The 22,007-nt window shown below is 44.2% G+C and overlaps 3 protein-coding genes across 8 annotated transcripts in view; 1 reads left to right on the top strand and 2 right to left on the bottom strand.

Moving 5' to 3' along the window:
• Window positions 1-240: 240 nt before the first annotated feature.
• cdc14b (cell division cycle 14B) lies at window positions 241-10,221 on the bottom strand. Of its 6 annotated transcripts, none has more exons than XR_013130525.1 (17): window positions 9,928-10,220; window positions 8,435-8,525; window positions 8,154-8,229; window positions 7,916-8,008; window positions 7,687-7,763; window positions 7,486-7,552; window positions 7,326-7,388; window positions 7,134-7,221; window positions 6,804-7,034; window positions 6,348-6,486; window positions 4,590-4,752; window positions 4,265-4,365; window positions 1,908-1,955; window positions 1,710-1,826; window positions 1,260-1,583; window positions 893-958; window positions 241-752 (listed from the first exon to the last, which is right to left on the bottom strand). XR_013130525.1 is itself a non-coding variant. In XM_077003539.1 (17 exons), the coding sequence occupies exons 1-17, from the start codon at window positions 10,028-10,030 to the stop codon at window positions 732-734; spliced, it is 1,770 nt and encodes a 589-aa protein (XP_076859654.1). In that variant the 5' UTR covers window positions 10,031-10,221; the 3' UTR covers window positions 241-731. The 6 variants fall into 6 exon arrangements, 5 of the variants coding, with proteins under 5 accessions (XP_076859654.1, XP_076859655.1, XP_076859656.1 ...); XM_077003539.1 differs by having other exon boundaries at window positions 1,358-1,583; window positions 9,928-10,221; XM_077003540.1 differs by lacking the exon at window positions 9,928-10,220 and adding an exon at window positions 8,756-9,227 and having other exon boundaries at window positions 1,358-1,583.
• Window positions 10,222-10,398: 177 nt separating this feature from the next.
• On the bottom strand, window positions 10,399-12,669 carry prxl2c (peroxiredoxin like 2C). Its single transcript, XM_077003538.1, has 6 exons — window positions 12,062-12,669; window positions 11,722-11,790; window positions 11,587-11,640; window positions 11,345-11,450; window positions 10,914-11,048; window positions 10,399-10,813 (listed from the first exon to the last, which is right to left on the bottom strand). Exons 1-6 carry the CDS (start codon window positions 12,239-12,241, stop codon window positions 10,686-10,688), a joined length of 672 nt encoding a protein of 223 aa, XP_076859653.1. The 5' UTR covers window positions 12,242-12,669; the 3' UTR covers window positions 10,399-10,685.
• A 125-nt stretch (window positions 12,670-12,794) lies between these two features.
• Window positions 12,795-22,007, top strand: part of fbxl17 (F-box and leucine-rich repeat protein 17) — a 180,468-nt gene continuing 171,255 nt past the window's right edge. Inside the window, exons 1-5 of the mRNA XM_077003537.1 lie at window positions 12,795-12,949; window positions 13,881-14,656; window positions 14,953-15,075; window positions 15,276-15,533; window positions 15,701-15,832. Of these exons, the coding sequence (XP_076859652.1) occupies window positions 13,901-14,656; window positions 14,953-15,075; window positions 15,276-15,533; window positions 15,701-15,832 (1,269 nt within the window). The 5' untranslated portion in view covers window positions 12,795-12,949; window positions 13,881-13,900. The remainder of the gene's footprint in view (window positions 12,950-13,880; window positions 14,657-14,952; window positions 15,076-15,275; window positions 15,534-15,700; window positions 15,833-22,007) is intronic.

Raw genomic sequence — 22,007 nt, 5'->3', positions numbered from 1 at the left:
ACACAGATGACGGTCTTCGATTGCTTTGCAAAGCTTCTTTTAAACAATTTTAAAACGTTTGCAGTAATACAGTTTAGATACAGTCTAATCTGACTACATCCAAGGAGACTGGAGCTTCCCGCTCACCATTATCAAGTAGTCATGTATACGAGTGTCATTGTCGATTTTAAAGAGGATATAAAAGACCATTTTAAAATAATAGAAACAGTAAAAAATAAATAAATAAAGTCTACAACTACATTAGATAATGATGGATTTACTTTTTTAAAAAGCATGTGATCCAGGTTTTAGTACACGAGATATAAATGTGCTTAGGAAATGAGAAGCATGATAATACATGAATGAACAATTTGGCAAAATAAAAGTTATAAAGTATTTACAGGTAAAAATTTACATCAGGTCTTTTAGATTATCAAATATTTGCTTATATACAGCCATCAGCTGCCAAACACATTGTTAAACATAAAAACTTTCACATTACATTATTTTAGTTAGTCACAGAGTGGAATATTATTGACAAAAGTAGGTTATGTAAAACATTGTTAGCAAGAATGCTACCTCCTAGAAGTTTTTTGAGTCATGATACTAGCACTTAAAAAGAAATCCAAAGAAGATTGTTGACAACTGATCTTGCCAAAACCACCAAAACAAACGTACACTTGAAGTTACATAGGTCTTGGGAAAGAAAAAACAAACAAAAATAAAAAACACTTTAGCGAAGGAGTGGCGTTCTAGCTTTGGGGATGGAATGACTGTGGAAAGAGAAATATTCGACTTAACATATAGAAGAACCTGAATTTTATTAAAATATGCATACTGATAATGGTTAAAGAAAGGAGCAGAAGCAGTGGGAAGTGGAAGAGAGAGAGAGAGGAAGAACAGAGTGAAGTACCATAGTCTTGTAAAGCGCAGGGATTGCAAAGAGTGTAGAGTTTTCCTTCTTCTGTAGACAGCTCCTCTGTTACATGGAGGGTTGTTAGAGAGAGAAGAGAGAGACAGACATGCAGATTAAAACTACAAAAGTTGGTCACCAGAATTGCTGAGCAGAGCACTGGAAGTGCATTATAGAGCCATGAAAAGCTTCAATGGGTCTCAATGGTTTAGCAGGAGGTGAGGTTACCTGGTTACCATCTTTACTATTAAAAATAGACATACTAAATTATAAACTTGCTCACTGCAAGGTTAAAACACTGGAACCCCCTTGGCAGAATGCGAAATCTCGGCAAGCGGGCAAAAAAGTGCCCAAGCCATAGCCATACCTGCTGGAGTCATGCAGGAAGTCAGGTAAAGAAAAGGGTAGCTTGAAGACTTGTTTGTTGAAGCAGTTTGTCATACAGGGGCGCTGCTATTGACTTACTAAGTCGAAGAGGCTCAGGCTGTGGCCACATTGCTGGATTGGGTAAGGAGCAGAACCATCAAGATGCTCAGTGTTGACTGGTCTTAAATGCTTTAAGCTCGACTGGTTGCCCATGATATCTGTTGCCACAGGGCTTGGATTAACTTCAGAGAACGTGCGGTTCTCTTCACTGGCCATTACATGCAAGTTGCCTAAAGACCTTGCCAGTCTGGAATGTAACAATGGGCTGTTGAGGGGAAAGGAATAGACCACGTGCACAAAGTGAATGAGAGCAAAACATCGCAGAATAATTCTGCTGGGATTAATCTCGACCCGTTGCTCCACAGCCTGTGGCTATAATAGAAGTCCCTACCTGCTAGACCTTTTGGAGACATGCGAGGTCCTTGTTCTTTTCCTAACATCTGCGTTGTCCGAAGGATTTGAAGACTTCGCAGATTTACAGCCTTGAGCACTTGACTGCAAAATTATTCTGTGTGCACGATATAAAATATATAAATAATACATGATATAATGATAACACAGCCAGAATCTTCTAATTACAACCAATTACCTCAATGAGTGAGATGTTGACCTGGTGTGAATTTTGTTCTCCTCCAACCTGCAGCAAAAAGACACATCAGTGTGAGGAAGACGCAACAACACTCTGTGGAAGCCACGTCACTGCTCCTAAACCTCTGTGATGAACCTTGTGCCCCCTCCTGTTGAGAGCTACTAAAGGGCATTTCTCAGGAGGAGGTCTTCACCTCAGCTCCACCCCCTCCGTGTCAGCAAAGCCCTCAGTGAACAGTGGTTTAACACGTTTGTCTCCAAATCACTAGGGAAAAACTGCACACAGCGGACAAGAGGGAGACTACAGATAGCATAGTAATGGCAGCTGAGCACATGCAGTCAGTTTGGCAACATCCTAACAGATCTGGGCAACGGTACTAGCCAAAATGACAAGAATTCCAGCCACTTTGTATGTTTGCTAAGTAAACGTAGTACAAAATCAAATTGATCAGTCATTCTGTTGGCCCAAACTTCAAAGATGTTTTATTGTCAAAGTTCAGTAATTTTTGCTATTTCTGAGCCTTAGGAAATACATTTCGCATCAACTATTTTATTTTGATTTTTTTTTACACTCATGGCTACACATAAATGTAACCATTTGCCTTGAGAGATTTCTGACAGCCCTGCAGAGAACCTTGAAATGGGGAAGAGGAATCGTTCAAAGGAGACGTGAGCACACTTACAGCATGTCCATGTCCAGGGGGGGAGCGAGGGGGGGCGGACGGACGGGGGAGAGCACTTACAATCCCAACGTGTGCATACAGTAATGGAGGACTGGAGATGGGAGGCCAAGCAACAGCCACCACAGGACAAGGCTACAAAGAGAGGAAACCAGCATAGCTACCAGCCATCTAGACATAGAGGAGGGAGGGGACAGTTTCAATCAAACAGAGCAACAGAGGAAGGACAGACAACATATCCCCAGACGAGATGCTTCAGTCCCCCCCCCCCCCCCCCCCCCCCACCCCACCCCCAAGAGCAGACCAGCTCAAGATTCACCGCCAGGGGAAAGAAAGCATTGCAGTGCTCATTGGGAAATGGGAGGAGTCATATTCTACAAGGTTTATTTGCCTGGTTGTTACTATGCAGGTTTTAATGCTAGCAGTGGGTGCTGTATGTGGTGTAGATGGCGTCTTTGGGCTGGTCTACTCTGCAGACCTGGAGGTGTGGGACAGGACGGGACGGACAGCGCCACACACATCGGGTACTACACAACAAAGGGTTATACATGCAAGGTGTTAGCACCATCCGGCATGCAAAAGGTACCTGGAGCATATCCACAAAACCTATATTCCGCAAGACCAGATGCAAGCATGCAAGTCAAATAATACGGTTACCATGTTGAAAAAGAAAAGCTAGATGGTGTTGGTAAACCAAGAGTATAAGCTGTTATAAGGACAAAATATATTTTATGGTTGTTAAGAATTTAGTGTCAAGCTTCCCTTTTTTAAAAACTCCACCCAGTCTATCACTTTATTTGGTTTAATAAAATAAAAATAGTTTGTCCATTACATAGATAAGAATAACCTATTCATAACCTATACAATTTGTAAAATTTTCTACATTTAACAAAAAGGTTCATACCAAGCTGCATACAATTACCCCACCATATATACATTAAACTCTATTATAGTTATCCTTATTGCATCAAACGACACAATCAAAACAATATTCAGAACAACATAAAGCGACAATGCTAATTTGTGCCACAGTATATTTCAAGCTTTATCTCCATATAAGCAATAAATTCAGGCCAAATCTATAGAAATACATGTTTGGATAAAGATTGTTGATAGCATTCAATAATGCTGCATCAACTACTATGCCAAGAACTAAACTGAACAATGATGGCCTGTATTCATAGATTACAAAGCTACATACTTACATAAAAGCAAAATGTGAATAATATACCTTGAAGTGTTATAGAATTATGAAAACAAACCAACACTAGGGAAGCCGTACATAGCTCTGCTACCTTCTCAATACCAGACAACACACACACGTCCAGCAGGACACAGTGCTGCATTTTTACCTGCTTTTGTAATCTCCCTTCTTTTCCACCAGTGTTCACTTATCAGAACTGGGGGGCAGGTTGGTGTAGTTTTGGGATGTGTGTAATGGGGGTGGAATCCAACCTACCGAGTTTTATGATCATGTTTTTTTTTTCTTTTAACATGGTTTGACCCCTGACCCACTGCCCACTGATATGAACCGTGCAAGAAATCTTGCTGTTGGTGCTGGATACATGCAAATTCAAAGAAAGCTCTCCCCTTCTTGAAATCCAAATAGCATGTTCCCAACACGGTGACTGAATGTGCATCATGAGGGTGGTCTACTGGTTTGATGAGGGGTACTTACGATAAGGAGCCTGTGGATGCTCTAGACTGTCTTTTACTCTTCAGCGCCCTCAGTTTGTCACCTTGTGTAAGACCATGGCGCTCCTCACCTTCATCGTTGTACTGAGGAAAGGGTCAAATCACAGCCAGTTTAGCCTTCGTTTGCACATTGTCACAACATGAAACGCACAGAGGGGCAGAACAGCACTAAATGAGATGTGTGCTTGTGACTCGACTGAGACTCAATTCAAGAGGTGTATTGACTCATGTAAGTTTGGAGGACTCCCCCACGTGCAGCTCTGAGCAACTCAGCCAAGGTTTTTGTCCCAAACTTCCAAACCTCTCACCATTTCAGTTCTCCTCGGTGCAGTGTTCTTGTTTGGACCATGGATGCAGATGTCATCCACCCCCGACAGTATTCCCGTGACAGCCGCCATGCACAAGCTACTCTCCTGCTTGCTCAGTTTCCGCTGGTACAGGTCACCTTCAGCCCAAAGACTGGCCTGCTTGCTGTTGAGTTTTGGCAATGGTTGCTGTTAGTAGTAAATATCTTCACTCATAAAACAAGCATAATTTGTTATAATTTGACATCATTTAAGAGTACAACTTAACAACGACAACAAGAAGACACGAATTAAGCCTGATCAAGGTGTTATACTGCCATTAGGGCTGCACGATTAATCGTATTTTTATTGTTATCGCGATATGAAGTTTCACGATAAACACATCGAAAGAGCCACAATAACTGCTTGAATAACAGCAAACTCAAATTGCATTATCCTCGTCCAGCAATAGAGGGACCTATTTGCGCTGCAGACTATGATCACGTGACGCAAGTAGGCAAGAGGCAGAGTGAGGTGAACACGCTCATCAGACACACGATTTGGTTTAAGCCTGGTTTACAGTTGACGCGGTGTGAGGGTCCGCGAGGCGAAAGTAACAATCTCGGTGGCTTCGCTCGTGCACGATGGCCTCGCGCGCTGTCGATTCACGAGGTCGTGCACCTCTTGAATTTTGTAAGTTTGCGCACGCCGCGTCTCAGCGCAATGAGAACAGTCATGTTTGCAGGGTTCATACCACTGATCTATATTACTAATATATAATATAATTATATAATATATTACTAATAATAGTAATATAGATCAATGGTTCATACACCTATACAAGGTGGAATTCAAGCACTTGTACGTCACTTTCAAGGTCCATTTCAATAATTCCCAGCACATTAAACTTAATTGAGTTAAATATTTATACATATACTCTAAATGATTTGAAATAATTCACTTTTTTAAATCACATTATTTTTATTTTCAAAACGCCCAATCTTAACGTCTTCACGTTCTCTCATGTTTCGTCCTGGAATTACAAGAGGCTCGTATTTGTTAACGTAATACAAGAGAACTATTCAGTTAGACAGCTATTTGTTGTGAAACTAAGTAGTTACAATTTCAAGCATTTTCAAGTACTTTAACCTAAATTCCAGCACTTTTCAAACCTGAAACACAAAGTAACATTAAAATTGGTCAGGTAAATGTTCATTCCTCTGTATTTGAGGGGTGTTTTTTTCTACTACTAGGCCTACATATCGTTTCGGACAACACTGCAAAGAATGTGACACGGCAAGATTAAACACTTCCGCCGTTCTCGGAGGTTCACGCGAGGTGTGCTGAGTCGCGCGCTACGGTCACTCGTGAAAGTATAAACCTAGATTGAATCTATTGTTGAATAAACCTGCAAAATATTTGGAATTATTCTGGATTCATTACACAGTAAAAATCAAAACAAATTAACGTGCTGCTGTTCAGAGAGACACTACATTTCTGTATTTGAATCTTAAAATTATCATGGTTCACATTGATATCGGGATATCCAATAATGTTATCGCACATCGCAATTCTAGTCCATATCGTGCACCCCTAACTGCCATGAGTGTCTGTAGTACGTGAACTTTTAATGGTGACATACAGTTATTTGGTGGCATAGTTATATACTTTAGATACTTTGAATATTAATGTTACAGGTTAGTTTAGGCAATTGATCTCAAGAGGAATTTGAGAAAGGACAAACTTCCGAATGTTTCACAACAAATGCAACAGACCACTCACTCTTCAATAAAGTTCTGCTGTGGTCCAATCACAGAGCCAGGTCTGCAGATCCTGATCCAGGCAATGGCCTCAGCTGCGGTTAGTCGAAAATGCTTCATCATGTAGCAAGCGATCAGTGTGCCTGTGCGACCCAGTCCAGCTGAAACCCACATTTACTGCCATTAACAAACATTCATTAATGTAATTCCAAAGGCAGCCATTTCTTATTTGGAAAAACGACAGATTAACACAAACCAACAAGAAAGGATTCATCTTAAAAACAGTCAACCCCCCCCCCCCCCCACCTCACCTCACCTATACATGCGTGTATATATGGTTTCACTTTACAATGGTTCAAATACAGTTAGGTTGCAGGTGAACAATTCACTTGAGGTCAGTGTTTCTGAGCTACTTAAGCACACAATGCTTTGACTGAGAAATGTAGCGAACGTTTATGTAAAAATGGATGCATTTTACCTTTGCAGTGGACAGCTATGGCACCATCAGAATTCTCACATATGTTCATGAACTTGGTGACAATGGCATCGGTAGGTGTGCTCCCATCAACGAAGAACAGGTCATGGTGGTCAAAACCCATATCTATGAAGCGTCTGGCATCATACATTTTTTTGTTGAGGCGTATGATGGTGGTGATGTCGTGCTTCCTGAAGTACGGGACATAAGCCTCAGGAGCATGGAGCGGGTAACCTGTGGAAACCATTAAACAAGACCCTTACAAACATCTATGCAGCAACCACCTATGAAGAGAAATCATCATTCAAGCAGAGCTACATTCTCCCAACATACCATTCTCAATTTTGCTCTTTGGATGTGGACCGCTAAAAGCCAAGAATTTCCCTGGGATAATCCAATTGAAATCTCCATTCTCCGCTCTCTGTGGAGTGGTTGGATTCAGTGATGCTCAGTTTGAGGAAACACCCGTGGTCAAGTTTCACACCTATTTTCTTTCATAATCAGAGCAGGATCAGATCTCCTTACCTCATAATGCTCATATTCCTCCACGTCAAAGTTGGAGAAATCAAGCCAACCAAACTGCAGAGCCTAAGATATGCAAAACAAACGGGATCGCAGATATACCGTAAACCAGGATAGGATACGAATGAAAGGTGAGGGCCCTTTTAGCAAGCGTGCAGTTTACCTTGTGCACAGCACGTAAACAATCAAGGATGTTCAGATTGAACATGCAAGTTCCAAACGAGGCATCCCTGCAAAATGAGAAAAAGAGGACCTTCAATGTTCTCTAGAAGCATTCAGCTGCAGAAGTAAACAAATAAATCATAATATGTTTACCAGTGTACACAAGAACACGCTTCTCATTTAACTACATAAAACAACTTACCTGAAAGGAAGATAGGTAGCATTCCTAGACACTAGAAGGCTGTAAGCTTCCTCAGGTGTTTTCTGGAGATACATCACCTTTACAAAAGAAGAAAGAGTAATTTAAGACACATCTCAAAAGCCCTACTGCCATCTTACAGTGAGTTTTTTTTTTATTAACTTTAATTATATGTTTGAAACCATCCCATGCATACTAGGTGATCTACATATCATAGTCCTTCAATACTCACAGTGTAAGACCCTATCAAATAGGCAGCATTCGCCTGTTTCTTTTTGTCACCACAAGTGTAGAAAACAATTTTCTTCTTGGCATGTGCAAAAGACTGTTTATAGAGAAACAAAATCTAAAATGAGAACATTTATACCGATAACCGCATTCAATTCTGTATGTGGAACCATTGTGATATGATGTGGATCTTCACAGATTGAAATGCAAACACAGGTAAACGTAACATTGTAACATGTTACCTTCAGCTTCTTGTTGAGTTTACAGCAGAAGCGATAAAACATTGCCAAGTTGAGCGGACCAAAGTCCGCATAAAAGCTGTTTGCAGAGAAGATAATAACAGTGTATGTCGATATTAACAGAAATGCATTATAAACAGTAATAATTATAAACAGTAATATATTAATGTAATTATGTAAATAATAATGTATGTAACAAATATACACACACTAACAGTTTTGTTGAAGGATAAACCTCCAAGAACATTCACTGCCCTATGAAGAGACACGTAGGCAGGTCTTACTTCTCATAGGAGAGTTCTTCATCTACGCAAAAATAGTGTTTCTCCGGGGTGCTTCTGATCTTCTGATTAAGGATAGCGAAATATAACTGATCTGAAAAATAAAACACGAACTCTGGTAATCATCACAGAATTAACAAGTAGTAGCGGACGTTAATGTGAAACGCTGTCAATAAACACAAAAAATAAACATGGCACGTGCAAACAGATTTGAATTTGCGTCCCGGAAGTCACTGCTCAATGGAAACTGCCCTTTCAGACAATGAAAATATCCGTTTTTTCTAACAGTATTTTAAAATAGTTTGAGAACTAATAAACACCCACCTTTGATGATTTCCACGCAGTTAAAAGGATCACCTTTTTCTTTAGACATGCCGAGTCGGTAATATAAAAAGCTTTTTTGACAAACTTGATTTACCAGAGTTTTGCTAGTTCTGTGTAACTATATTATGTTGGTCACTTTCACAAATTAAATGTCTCAGAATATGCCGCATAAAATACACTGTTGCACTGTAAAAGTAAATTTTGCTTCCGTTCTTAACTTTTGCTAAGCGTGTGCACTACACCCTTAAAAAAGCTGGATAGGCCATATAATCTCAACGTTACCCATCAAGAACTCCCCAACATTGCAACACTTCGTCGTTTATGTAAAACCAGCACTTAATTCTCACTTCAAAACGATAGGCTTTAAATCTCGTCCCCTGTAAATTATCATTAGATTTGCGACGGATATACGACCTACTGAATTGTAACGCTGCGCAATCGTACCCCCTTTCCTGAAATACTATTGGTCGAGAGGCACTGCTACGACATCAATCATTTTAGGTCACCCCCACAGAATTTTAAGTTCAACAAACGGCGCATAAGCGATTCTAATTGGAACGTTGCCCAAGCCGTTGCTAGGAGAGAAGCTTCCGCTGGCCAATAGAACGGCATTTCCCTAAAAGCTTTGATTCTCAAAGTAGTTACCTACCGTCCAATGATTTATATGGAATGATCCAATCAATGCCCCAGAGAACACAGAGGACAAAGCTGTTATTGTGGAACTGTCATTCATTTATTGCCTTTAGCTGCAAAATAATTGCATGCATCCATTGCTGGCTGTCTCTCGTAATAATTTAATTTCGGAATAGAATATCCCATATTGATATACGATTCTTCAAATAATGTGACGATTGAGTCTTTTTTTAGATAAACGGACATGTCGTTTGACACTAATACACTGCATTCTGTATCCCACAGTTTCCGAATTCCTCTACATGGACATGGATACATAAAAGAGCTATCAAGCGTAAAGTTTATGTGCGTTATAACTTGATAAAACCAATGTTGTGTTCACTAGTAGACTATGCACGCATTCTGCACCCTGCTCACCAAAACCTTTGAAACTGCACGGTCTCCACTGTCTTAAAACAATAGCCAGGCTTTCTACGCCAGTTTGAATGCAAGTTCCGTGATATAGCTGCAATAAACAACGGCAGTAAGAGTGTGTTTACCTGTTATTCCGACGTAAATGTCAGACTTCGGCTCCGCCTCTTCCCTCTTTGCAGCGCACAGTCTTTTTCTCGACTCAGGTCGTCGGTCGCTCTTGCGTTTCATACTTATTTTATTCACGCAGTAAAATTTGGCATTTCAGGTTGAATTTGAAGTGCTCGATCATAAGCCCGTTCGATTTGCGCGATGTATTCGGCATGCTCTCCTTTACTGTCGCACCAAAAGCTAAAGCGTACTTCAAATGTTTTAGCAAGGCTTTCTCCTACTGACGTCTGTAGGGCAAGTTTCTGAATCCCCTCAGTGTGACGTCACCTGCGCCTTCGACGCAGCCGTGTCCCTGCACAGACTAAAGGCCCTAGAAATATTTAGTCCGCTGCCCAAACTTATGATATAGACAAACTGCTTACAACAATCGGTGTCCATCAAACAGGAATAAATGGCACGTGTTAAATAAAACGCATATAGCATAGCACTCAAAATTAATATACTTTTTATTTGTACTGGATAAACAAATAAATATCATAATATAACAAATTTAAAACGTAATCCAGATCCCAATTTTCAAGCCTGAGCTTTACAAGGTTTCATTTTAAACATTGTATTTATGGAATAATTTGCTGATGTTGATTATAAAATGAAAAAGTTTAAGAAAATAACACTATTAAGCAATCTTTATAAATATTCTCAGTTAATTCAATACAATGCTGCTAAAATCATATTTACAAGTACGGTGTGATGCAAAACTTAAATGTGGCTTTTCTCAGATGTCAGTAATCTTGGAGTTCTCTTTGAAGTCTACCACCTGCATTCCGGCCAGCTGAAGCAGCCAATTGATGGGGGCGTGGTCATATCGATTCATATCAAAATGTGCAACATGAACATTTGGTCCTGCAAACATGAAAAGAACAATGATTCGAACTACTCAGATTTGCATATAAATACACACCAAGTTACACATACAGCAGCATATTTTTCACTGCACCCTTACCTGGGCCAACAATAAGAGCGCCCCCTTGCTGGACAGGGTCTCCTTGAAAGTCAAAGGCAGGGCCGGTCATGGCACGCCACATACTCCTGATACTGCCACCAAGCACACTGGATTTTACATGTGGACTCTTGGAGGCTGATGACACAAAATCATTCTTTATTGCATTCTGAGTGAATTCTTCTCATTTAAGCAAGGCAAGGTTATTTATATAGCACCTTTAATACACACTGGCAATTCAATGCGCTTCACACAAGAAAAGAAAAAAATATATATATTTAACAATGTATTTTCTTGAGTACACAGTGTAACTGATATTTCTCCAACATAACACCACAAAATGAATAGGAGTCTTAAGTAGACTAAGTTTGCATCTTTGAATAAAAAGTAAGTTATACCGAAATGTAAAGTGGTCAACAAGACTTTTTTTTCACCTTTTTCGGTGAATGTCTCTCCTCTTTTCATTCCAAGTTTCTTATAGATGTGTCGTTCTGGATCAACGTAAATTTCATGCTGATAGTTTGTCAGTATGCAGAATGGCTACAACAGAAATGATAAATTATGTTATATAATAGGTATGTTATACACCCATTTTATATATAATAATGGGTATATAAATACAGTATATGAATCAGTATTTAGTCACTGGAATTTCCCGATAGGTTGTGCGTCTAACCTCTATATGCGAATAGGACGACTGTCCAATCACAATCAGTCTGACACCAGAATCCTACATTGGCAAAAGAGACATGGTTTGAAAATCGAGGATTGCACTAAAAACACACACCCGCTATGATGTATTAACACTCACCAGTAGTAATTCCTGTGGTATTTTGCTTAGGTCTTCAACATATTCTTTACAAATGTAACACAAGAAATTCTGTCAAAACAAACCAGGTAAACAATCAGGTATATTAGTCTTTGCAGTGGAAACACCAACAGATTCGCCACTTCTGAATGTGTACGTAATGACATCATCAAGCGCGACATTCAGGAATTGCGGTTTTTTCCCTTCGTGTACGCAAAAGTACTGACTTCAGGTACCATTGTGGTCCCTCGGAGTTTAAAAAAGCAAAGTTACAATTTTCGTATAACATGTAAAAAACACAAAAAAACTAACACCCCCCCCCCCCCCAGAAACGTTATCTTACCCTCACAAAAATAATGATGGCTTTGTTGTTTTGGAATAAACTCTTAAATGTTGTACAAATCCCGTGTCGATTGTATACCAAGCATTCCTCTACGTCGGCGATACAGATATCAGATGCGGCTAGACTTGACCGCGGCCCAAAACTGGTGATTTGTTGCGTTATTGGGTAAACAGCAGCCATTGCTCTATGTCTGCAGTGGAGTTTTGCAGGAGCTAGAGCGGCAAGCCCATGCTATTTTTGGTATTTTCTTGTCGGATGAATGAACTCACGCCCATCATTGCTAAATCCAGCCCAAATGTTCTTTCATTTCGTCTTCTGCATTTCCAGAAAGTTTGTACACCGACAGATCTATTCTCAACGGCGGCCAAAGCAACAGTTCTCTAAAGTATTAACCCACCAGTGTCAGCGCGCTTGTGCTCTTTATATCTCAGACACAAAAGTATAGCCAAAGTGTCAAACTGTTACAGTAAACAAACTATTCAGGTTTTTTAATAATCGCATGTGTTGCACATCGCGGATCGTAACTGTGATGTTAATACATTACATTTACGATCCGCGATACTGGAACGCCTGTTTCACAAAACACAAACAGGCCACTTTACCAGAAAATTAAAAAAAGGAAAACCTACCAACGCACGCATATAAACAGGCCGCTCCGCCAATCACAATCGTAGTCAACCTCGCAATTTACATAGATATGGGCGGGACTTCCGGGAATTCCGGAAGTGTTTTCAAACAGTACTGTCTGAAGAGGCAAGTTGATGAGGCAGCTACAGATGGTACTGGCACCGCAGCTTGTGTTTGTGCCAGTGTTTTAGCTGCGTTATTATTGTATAGGTGGATTATGACAACGCAAGACAGAGGTGGCCCACACCGCCTGAACTGTTGGTGAGTAAATACTCGCCACTTGCTCGCTCGCTAGCTAGCTATAACAGTTTTAATTCTCTAGTCGATATTTACTAGCGAAGTAGCGCGCGTGCTATCATAGCAACGAGCACTTAGTGCGTGTTGTTTAGCAACGTTAGCTAGCGTGCTAGCACAGCTACCTGGGGCTGTTTATACAACAAGACCAACGGCAGTGAAGCCAGTTTAGAAACGACCAGAGCTAATGGAGCGAACCCCTCAGTACACGAACCCCTCAGTACACGAACCCCTCAGTACACGAACCCAGGTTCGAGCTAGCTGGCTGGCTAACAGGTGTAACGTTACACACTTGTTAAACCTAAGGCAGAGATAGTTGCATATAAACATCACCTATCAGAATAATTACATAATCTCCAAAGTACTTCCTAAATCTAATTTAAGCTTCTGCAAATAGAATAGTTTAGGTGAGAACTACTATGATTTGGGTGTCGTCAAGTATTTGTTATTGTTATACTCGTGTAGGGAAAAATATTTATCTTCGAGCTGTATGTTACAGATTAAGCAAGAGCCGTTACAGTACAAATCTTTAACGCAAGGTTACTGTTGAGCTGTATCAGTTCTTATGTTCTTCATGAACCATTGGCATCACAGTTGACATTTGCCTGATATCTCTGATGGCTCTCACCGTTTAGATGAGTATGCTCAGTCTCTGAATAAAATCAGATTTATTTAGGCTACAACAAAAACCTTGAGCACTTGACCATCACAAAATCTCAGAACTTTTTTATTCATTCAAAAATCATACCTCAGTGTCTGCCAGCTATTTGAAATGTATCCAGTTATATTGTTGCAGTGGGTCTGCATAATGGGCTTGCAACGCATTTGTCTTGTAGCATTTTATAAAGCTTGCAAAGTCACTTCTCACCTCTGCTTTCACGCCCACTCTGTTTGCCAGAGCTAACGCGAGTCATCTATATGGGCCATCTTCTCTCAAAAAATGGTTACTGTCTGAAGAAGAGGACCCGGAAACTGCGCAAGAAGAAGAGGCGGCGGGACTGCTTCCTGCGGGGCCCGTGCATGCTCTGCTTCATCGTGCGCTCTGGTAGCGAGAGCTTCGAGGGCGACCAACGCTTCGAGAGCAGGCACTGCACCGCCGGAGCCGCAGCCGCCACCAAACTCGCCGAACACTACGCCTCGTCACTGGGCTCGCCGGACGACCACGCAAAGTTCTTCCTGTCGCCAGGGGAACTGGCCGCGTGGGAGGGCCAGGGCCGGAGCCTGCTGTCCGCCGTGCCGGCCAAGCTCGTCGGCGCCCCGTCGCTGTTCCGCGTAACCGCCGCCCCACCCCCCGCCGTCCCCGCCGACTACGGCGAGATGGTGTGCAAACGCAAGTGCGGCGAGCTGCAGCGATCCGCCCCCTGCAAACAGCCGCGCTGCACCACCCGAGACGGACGCCCGGACGGCGGCGGCCTCCCGCCTCAGCGCCGGCCCCTCCCCTCCTCCGCCTCCTCCTCCTCTGCCTCGTCCTCGGAGGAGGACAGCTCGGGCGTGGGGCTGCAGACGGACTCGGGCCAGAGTCCCGCCAGCAGCACTGCCACCCCCGAGAGCTGCTGCTGTTGCTCCTCCTCGTCCTGCCCGGCGTCCTGCAGTGACGTCTCGGAGGAGGGCAAGAGCTCGGAGGGAGCGGACGTGTCCTGCATCAACCATCTGCCTTCTTCAATACTGCTCAAGGTCTGTGTGCACTTGTTGTGAAACATGGGCAAGTCCTGACAGGTGTCTCTTCAAATGAATGATTTGACTTGTGTGTCTGGAAGTTGATTTAGCCCCGAATTTCCTGACTAATTTAGCACTTCTCAAGAAAGTTGGTGAAGTTTCTGTACATTTAACTACTCTACATTTGGCTTGTGTCATGTACAAATTAGTGTGTCAGGTCACCCAGTGGCAGTAACCAAGCAGAGAGTTATGGTGAGCGTGTGAATTTTTAATGATGTGTTGTTTTAAATGGTGGATGTTTTTGTTCCTTCCAGGTTTTCTCTCATTTGTCAGTGAAGGAGCGTTGTCTGAGTGCTTCCCTGGTCTGCAAGTACTGGCGCGACCTCTGCTTAGACTTCCAGTTTTGGAAGCAAATCGATCTCAGCGGCCTCCAACAAGTTAGTGCCAGAGTATACGTCACTGACACTGAACACACTACTTTTTTGTGGGTTTGTTTGCACTTTAAGTGTTTAATTCACGGTTACGAAGAACATTCATCGAAATAATCTGCCATTTGAAAGCCGGCTTTTATTGTTCTCCTAAATAGAAAAAAGAAAAACATGTTTGCTTGGTTACGTGACCCTCCGCTGCCGTGCAGGTGAAAGATGACCTCTTGGTGAAGATAGCGTCACGTAGGCAGAACGTGACGGAGATCAACATCTCAGATTGCCGCAACGTCCAGGACCACGGCGTGTGCACGCTGGCCTGTCACTGCCGGGGGCTGCTGAAATACACGGCGTACCGCTGCAAGCAGCTCAGTGACCTGTCCCTCTGCACGGTGGCGTCCCACTGCCCGCTCCTGCAGAAGGTCCATGTGGGCAACCAGGACAAGCTGACCGATCACGCTCTCAAACAGGTCTGTAACCAAACCGGAGGACCGGAATGGCGTCCGGATCCTGTACGGCTTTTGGGGGGTGGCGGCGAGAGCCGGAGAGGAAAGGAGACATCCGGAAGAAAACTGGGTTGAGCGGGACATCTGTGTCCATGAGCCTGAGGTGTCTGTCGTCTCTGTTCCTCCTGCAGCTGGGCGAGCACTGTCCAGAGCTGAAGGACGTCCACTTTGGGCAGTGCTACAACATCAGCGATGAGGGCCTGGTGGTGCTGGCCAAGGGCTGCCCCAGACTGCAGAGGATCTACATGCAGGAGAACAAGCTGGTAGGTGCCGTCTCTTCCCCACGCGGCCGAGCGCCGCGACCTTTCCACCCCAACCACCCCCTCCTCTCGGCGTCCCGCCTACCGCTCATTATTCTCCCATAGACCACCGAATCTCACAGGAAGGACCTGCGGTGGCCTGCATGAGGCAGGGCCTGCTCAGGCTCTCGGAGAACATCTCACGGCAGAAAGTTGAGACCTCTGTGGCCCAATGGAACATTTGATCTAGATTAATGTAGCCGGGGCCTCTGGGTCTGTACCCGCTGCATGCCAACGATAAGCCCCCCACCGTAACACGGCTCGTCCTCCCAAACCAAAACAAAAGCAGATGTCCGTGTAATAATAGCTTTCTATTCACTACGTTTCTTTCTCCATGTCTGTGCTTCTCCCACCTTTTCCTCCTGCTCGGTATCTCCTCCTATCATCTCTCTCATTGTTTCCCCCACTTTTGAAGTCTGGTTTTTTTTTCTTCCCCCCCCTCCCTCATATGTCCACTGTGGGCACTCCTCTCTTTGGAAACATGTGGACCCTGTCTCGAGCCTTTTGTTTTTGGGTGGGCATGTTGGAGGGATTTTCTGATTATTAAACATGGCTATGAGCGATGGAATGAAAGGGGTGTTCATGGACCCTGTCTTTGCTGTGGTGTATTGTTTTTCTGTGGTCACAAGAGATGTTTCAGATGCCATTCATTACTGAACTCTGTGGTCTGTGAATAATGATTTGTGCCAGTGCCAAAAATAGCCTGAATACAGACGCCTCCCGGGGGGAGTCAATGCCACCAATTAGCCGGGGCTGTCAAAAGTTCCTAATTACATTCAGCCTCTTGTAAATATCACCCCAAAAAGCCTTGGCCTCTGTCAGTACCTTTTTGTAGCCACTAGGTTGCAGTGGTGTGCCTTTGGTGAACTGTGTTTTAGCCCAACAGATCCTCGGTGTACATGAATCCATTTGAGATTCCGTTTGATGATAAATGTATGGAATCACAGATTAAATGACACTAAGGAGGGGTGTGGTCTGCGCTGAGGCCCCTCACAGTCCCTGCTCCTCACCGCAGGCTTTCGTACAGTGCGATGCCTACGGCTCTCGTTCTGTTAGGTCTTCCAGATGATCTGTAGATCCATCAGAACGAGAGGAGCTTTTAGCATGCTTTAGATCAGACTCTCCACTTCCTGTTTCCAGATGTTTCCTGATGTGTGAATTTTGGTGAGGAGGCCATACCAACCTCTTCTCTTGCTCGTGAGCGGCTTAAGGCTAGCTCCTCCTCCCTCGGTTCCTGTCATGTTTGAGATCACATGAAAGTTGATTGCTGCCATTGATCTAGGTTGGTGAAGAGCAAAGCTGTCGAGTTAATGTTGCATAGCATCAGAAACGCAGCCTCAGAACTTCCAGTGGTTCGTTTTCTCCGCCGTTGCGGGAACATAGTTTGCAGATCCTTGAGACAATGAGTGTAGCTTTCCTTCTCTTATTTAGTTTAGTGTAAACATGTACTGCATTTTAATATTGAAATTGGTGTTTTATTTAAGATGCAAATTGCTTGGGTGACCTCATTTCCAGATTGATTTAACTCATTTAATTTTCGTCCAGTGTAGATGTGTAGCGGGCACTGTCATTAAACTGTTGATTGGTGTAATGGTTTTGGTGGCTTGACAAGTGCTTCATATTTCTTCGCAGGAGGTTTTGATGATAATTGTAGTTTAATAGCGTCACAGGCATTCGCCCTGTTGCCGGGATACAGCAGTGGACGGTGACTTGCGGTTTGGAAGCTTGATATGTGGTTTGAAAATAAGCATCTTTTGTGACATGTAAAAGGATTCTCCCATCATCCTCCCACGCTGATGTCATGTTTAGTCTCTCTCTCTCTCTCTCGCTCTCTCTCTACCTCTTTACCTTGTTGAGGTGAAAGTGAAGAGGCACCTTCAGGTCTGCCCCTGACACCGGACCCTCTCCACTGCGACAGGCCCGAATGTTTTTGGTGACAGATCGCACAATTGCCCAACTCGTTTACAATGAAGGCCCATGGCCACGCCCCCAGGGCCCCTCTAATGGAGTAAAGTGATCCAGCCTCTGCCTCTCCCAATCAGTGATGAATGGGGATGATCCGTAGATGGGCGCACTCTTCCGCGCTCCGCTTCCCCCACTCCGCCTCTCCTCCTCTCTGCGCTCCTCCTCGCTGGCATAATTGAATAATTAAAAACCTGGAAGTTGTTTCTGGGCGGTCTGTGCCTTTCAGCTTTCTTCCACTGGGCCTTCCAGGAGTTTTTTTTTAATCAATATTATCTGGAAACATTTAGGGGTCCTAAAAAAAACAACAACAACAAAAAGCAAAATCCCAAAACAAAGTTACAGAGGTCCTCGGAGAGTGGTTCTTTTTTAACATGGTCTTTGAGGGGGATTTGACTGGTCATCTTGGGAGACTCTCCTACGCTCATGAGAGCTCGGAAGAGTGTCCAGTAATAACGCTGAGTAATAACCCAGAAGCTTGGGAAAGTATCAGAAGATGCCATGTAATTAGTGCTGGGTTTCCACCCTGCCCAGATGGCCTCTGCTTTTAATGACCCCACTGTGAGGAGAACAGTATTTGAACTCCTGGGCCCAGCGTGGATAAATTGAATTTTCCCCCCATATTCAGATTTAGCGAGTATCCCATGCTACCGCCCTGGCTCTTTATGGCTGAGGAGCCTGAGAACTAAAAGCAATTAAGCAGCATGTTTGGCCAATTACCCAGCTCGCGATGGTCTCCAAATCAAATCTTTTGTTTCAGGCCCAGGTTCAGCTTCGCTAAAGAGCCCCAGCTCTTAAATTGGCCCACTCGTCTCCCTGTCAGTCCTGAACTGCTGAACCTGACGCCAGCCCCAGCGTGGGGGCGGAGGTGGGCGTGCAGGCCCTACCCAGCATGCCCCAGGCCACCAATATGACGCAGAGACGCGTCCCATCTTAAGGTGTCCTTGCGGCCTTGTGCTAGTGGACCTAGTCTGCGTAATCTGGTTTGGGGCTGTTGGTGTTAAAAACAGCATAAAGCTTGTGCTCACTGTTTTATAGGCAGTAGTCAGATTTTTTTTAATTAAAAAAATGTATAATTTAATTTTTTTTTTCATTTGCATACTGAAAGTCAAATTATATTGTGTTATCTACAAAACTCTGCAAGACTAATTGTGGAAAAAAATCCAGGGGGTGTGGGGTGGAGAACAGACGGTGCAAAAGTCACTTTCATGACATTATGCGCACACATGAAGAGGCTTGGCATACGGATAATAATGTCAATTAATTTGTTCCTCGCAATTAAATCTGCATTCTGCCGGCGACGCCGGTTTTGCCGCGCCGGGTGCCTTTTCCTCTCCGGCTTTCTCTGCTCTCCCTCCGCCTGCTCGGAGCGCCTGATTTTAATTTTCCCTCAGCAGCGATATCACAGGGAAACGGCTCGGCCCGCATTCGGGAGGCGAGCACGGCTCTGAGATTACACGCGCGCTGATCTGATTACCCTCGCTTTTAATTAGCCTAAATGTCCAATGTAAATGGAATTGTTGATGACCCGAAATAGATTAGCACGCGGCCTCAATTTGCTTCTAATTACATGTGTGTCTATATATATTTTTGCACGTTTCCCCCCTTTCTCGTTGTCCGTGATGGACCGGACAGAGACAGGGAAGCTGGAGGGACCCACGGCTCGAACAGCCACATGTCCTCCCGAGCATCTTTTCCTCCTGGATTTGACACGGGTTTGAAGGTAGCTCTGTGGATTTGGGGATAACGGCACACTGTTGCTGTAACACCTGAGAGGCGGGCTATATTTAGAGTGCATCAGACAGAGGCCCGGGCTACCTCAGTGGAGGGGGCGAGAAAGAAGAGGTAATGACTGCTGTCTGTTACGCACCCTCTTCCTCTGCTGCATCTATCAGGTGATCTTAAGTGCAACGCAGCTCCCTGGAAACTTGTGAGAGTCCTGCAATTACGTTTAAGTAGAGGCAGCTTTTGATGTATGGCGAATATGTTGGGCGTCCCCCGCTTTACATGGATGAGGCGTCTTCTAATCTGTGCATGTCTCAAAGGGAGAGAGGGACGGTGAGGGGGTAAACCTCTTAATGAACACGGAAGCCTTTGCCGCTGCTTTCTCCGTCCTTTTTGGATGATGAACTCTGAGGAGATCTCGAGATTAACCTTTATTCATAATCTGCACTGATCAGATTGAGCTGGGATTGTTTTTTTTTTTGTTCTTCCATCAGACCTGAACAAATCTCTTTGAATCAGATCAACAGCAGTGCTGCTCTTGTTGCTTTTTGATCATGCCAATTTCCTGCCTTGCTTCCTTTGCCCACATAACACTTGTTTCCCCCTGTTCATCACACCTCCTTAAGCTTTGTAGGTGTCTCCTCGAGTCTGGTGGGGGGAGGAAGCCTTAACTTCTCCATTTAATTAAAACCCCGTGTGGAGGTTTCATCATTTCCGTCAGGGCGGAGTAATCACATCCATTGATGAAGCTCGCGCCCCCTTTGATGGCCCGACGAAGTGAGACAAATTGGTATCGATATGTTTTGCTACTGTCTGGTCAAGAACAAAAAAGTGGGCAGAAAGTAGCACAGTGCCCTCTAAATGTCACGTCTGCCTGTAAGACGCGAGAGTCGGCCAAGCGTGCTTCGTGCATCTCGGGGGGGATTACACCTTGAAAATCCCCCTGGGGCTAAGGGAGGGAGCTTTGAAAAGGTCCTCCTGCCGCAGCCCAGCGCCGGGGATTGTCCCGAGGTTGCAGGCGAACCGGGCCCAGCTGCAGCGATGGCCTTTGGGACGTGGACGCGCCATCGCCCCCTCGGCTGTGATGGACTGTATCTCGAGGAAGATTAGGCGCTCAATCTGCTTCTACTCACGTCAGTGCGGCTGATGTTTTCCCTGAAATCCTAACCAGGGATGGTAATTGAAATAAGTGATCACGGCTCTCTAGGGTGCTGTACTTTGTCCAGCCAGAGTGTGTCATGTGTCCCTCCGAGAGCCACTCAGAGTCGTTTGAGCAGCATAAATGACAACGGCATGCAGATCGCTTTGGACTTTGTGCAAATAAATAAATAGTAATTTTTACATGCAGGTGGACGTGGTTCTGACTTTTGCTCAAATTGCGCTCGTTAAAATGAGATCATCTAAACGAACAAGTAATTTTAACTTTGGTTCTGGATGATAACTAAAGGAGTGGTGACAGCTGTTGTTTGTATTAACTCAGGGATTTTGTGGTGGAATGCGTCTTATCCTGTAGGGGGCGCTCCAAGACTAGTCTCTGACTCCAGAACTCCTACCTTTCTTTATGTAGTGGATGAGCATGTGTAGGGTTGGAGTAAAGATTTACAGTTCAGACGCAAGTGCTTTAAATTGAATTTTAAGCTTTCGAGTGATGAACAGCCACTGTTGCGTTAGCCGCGTTTTTGCCCTGGTGATGTACCATTGCTTTCGGAGGAAGTGCCATGTTGCCAGCGTTTTTGTCAAGCGGGCTATCGCGCGTGTCCATAACTGTATTGCCACCTCAGGGTGTATCTGGCAAAATGAAAAGGGCTGTGTCCTCGTACGGGTAGACTTGGATTTATTTAATTGATGAAAGAAATGTAATAGTTTCGATGCTTATATTCTACAGGGTAAATGAAAGAAGTGGTGTATGTGCCTGGCAGCTGGGAAACGAGCAAAAGCAGACCCAGACCTACAGGATGGGGTGGGGGTGGTTGGGTGTATCTCCAAGGATGCAGCATGCAGGACTGAGACCTGTGTGATTGTTGCGCTGGGGTTATTGTTGCCCAGATGTCTACAGATCAGTGAGCAGAATGCCTGACGCTAGTCCCCAGCATCCAGCTGCTGTGTTCAGCACCCGGGGGAGGGGGGTCGCACTTGGTTATCGGCACCCCCTGGGGTCGGCCGTAGATGATTCACGGCTCGACCCCCCCTCACCTCTCGCTCACTTCTACGTACCCCCCACTGATGGCTTTTCCTTTTGTCTGAGCTCCTGGAGGAAGCGTGACGTCACAGATGCCGAGGCCTCTTTCCAGAGGGGGAAATGGAAGCCTTTAAGTGTAATGTAGGGTGGCAGATGATGAATCGCTGCTGGTTCGCCGTGGAATCGGTGGGACTGGGCGAGGTTAGCGAGGCCTCTGCTCCTTCCCCTTCTCCTCCTTCAGCGCTGCCCTCCTTTCTCAACTTTCTCCTTGTT

The sequence above is a fragment of the Brachyhypopomus gauderio genome, chromosome 4 (assembly GCF_052324685.1).
Source record: "Brachyhypopomus gauderio isolate BG-103 chromosome 4, BGAUD_0.2, whole genome shotgun sequence".
Lineage (NCBI taxonomy): Eukaryota > Metazoa > Chordata > Actinopteri > Gymnotiformes > Hypopomidae > Brachyhypopomus > Brachyhypopomus gauderio.
This window is presented reverse-complemented; position numbering and strand designations above follow the sequence as displayed.

What these genes read in the sequence shown, in the direction of transcription:
- cdc14b (XM_077003539.1), bottom strand. Translation starts at nt 10,030, where the DNA reads ATGAAACGCAAGAGCGACCGACGACCTGAGTCGAGAAAAAGACTGTGC. An exon ending in CAGCAGAACTTTATTGAAGA is followed by an intron (nt 4,753 to 6,347) that starts GTGAGTGGTCTG and finishes AAAACTCAACAG; the next exon opens with CAAGCAGGCCAGTCTTTGGG. An exon ending in GCATCCACAGGCTCCTTATC is followed by an intron (nt 1,956 to 4,264) that starts GTAAGTACCCCT and finishes TTTTTGCTGCAG; the next exon opens with GTTGGAGGAGAACAAAATTC.
- prxl2c (XM_077003538.1), bottom strand. Translation starts at nt 12,241, where the DNA reads ATGGCTGCTGTTTACCCAATAACGCAACAAATCACCAGTTTTGGGCCG. An exon ending in CCATCATTATTTTTGTGAGG is followed by an intron (nt 11,791 to 12,061) that starts GTAAGATAACGT and finishes TTGTTTTGACAG; the next exon opens with AATTTCTTGTGTTACATTTG. An exon ending in CGCTCTTATTGTTGGCCCAG is followed by an intron (nt 10,814 to 10,913) that starts GTAAGGGTGCAG and finishes TCATGTTTGCAG; the next exon opens with GACCAAATGTTCATGTTGCA.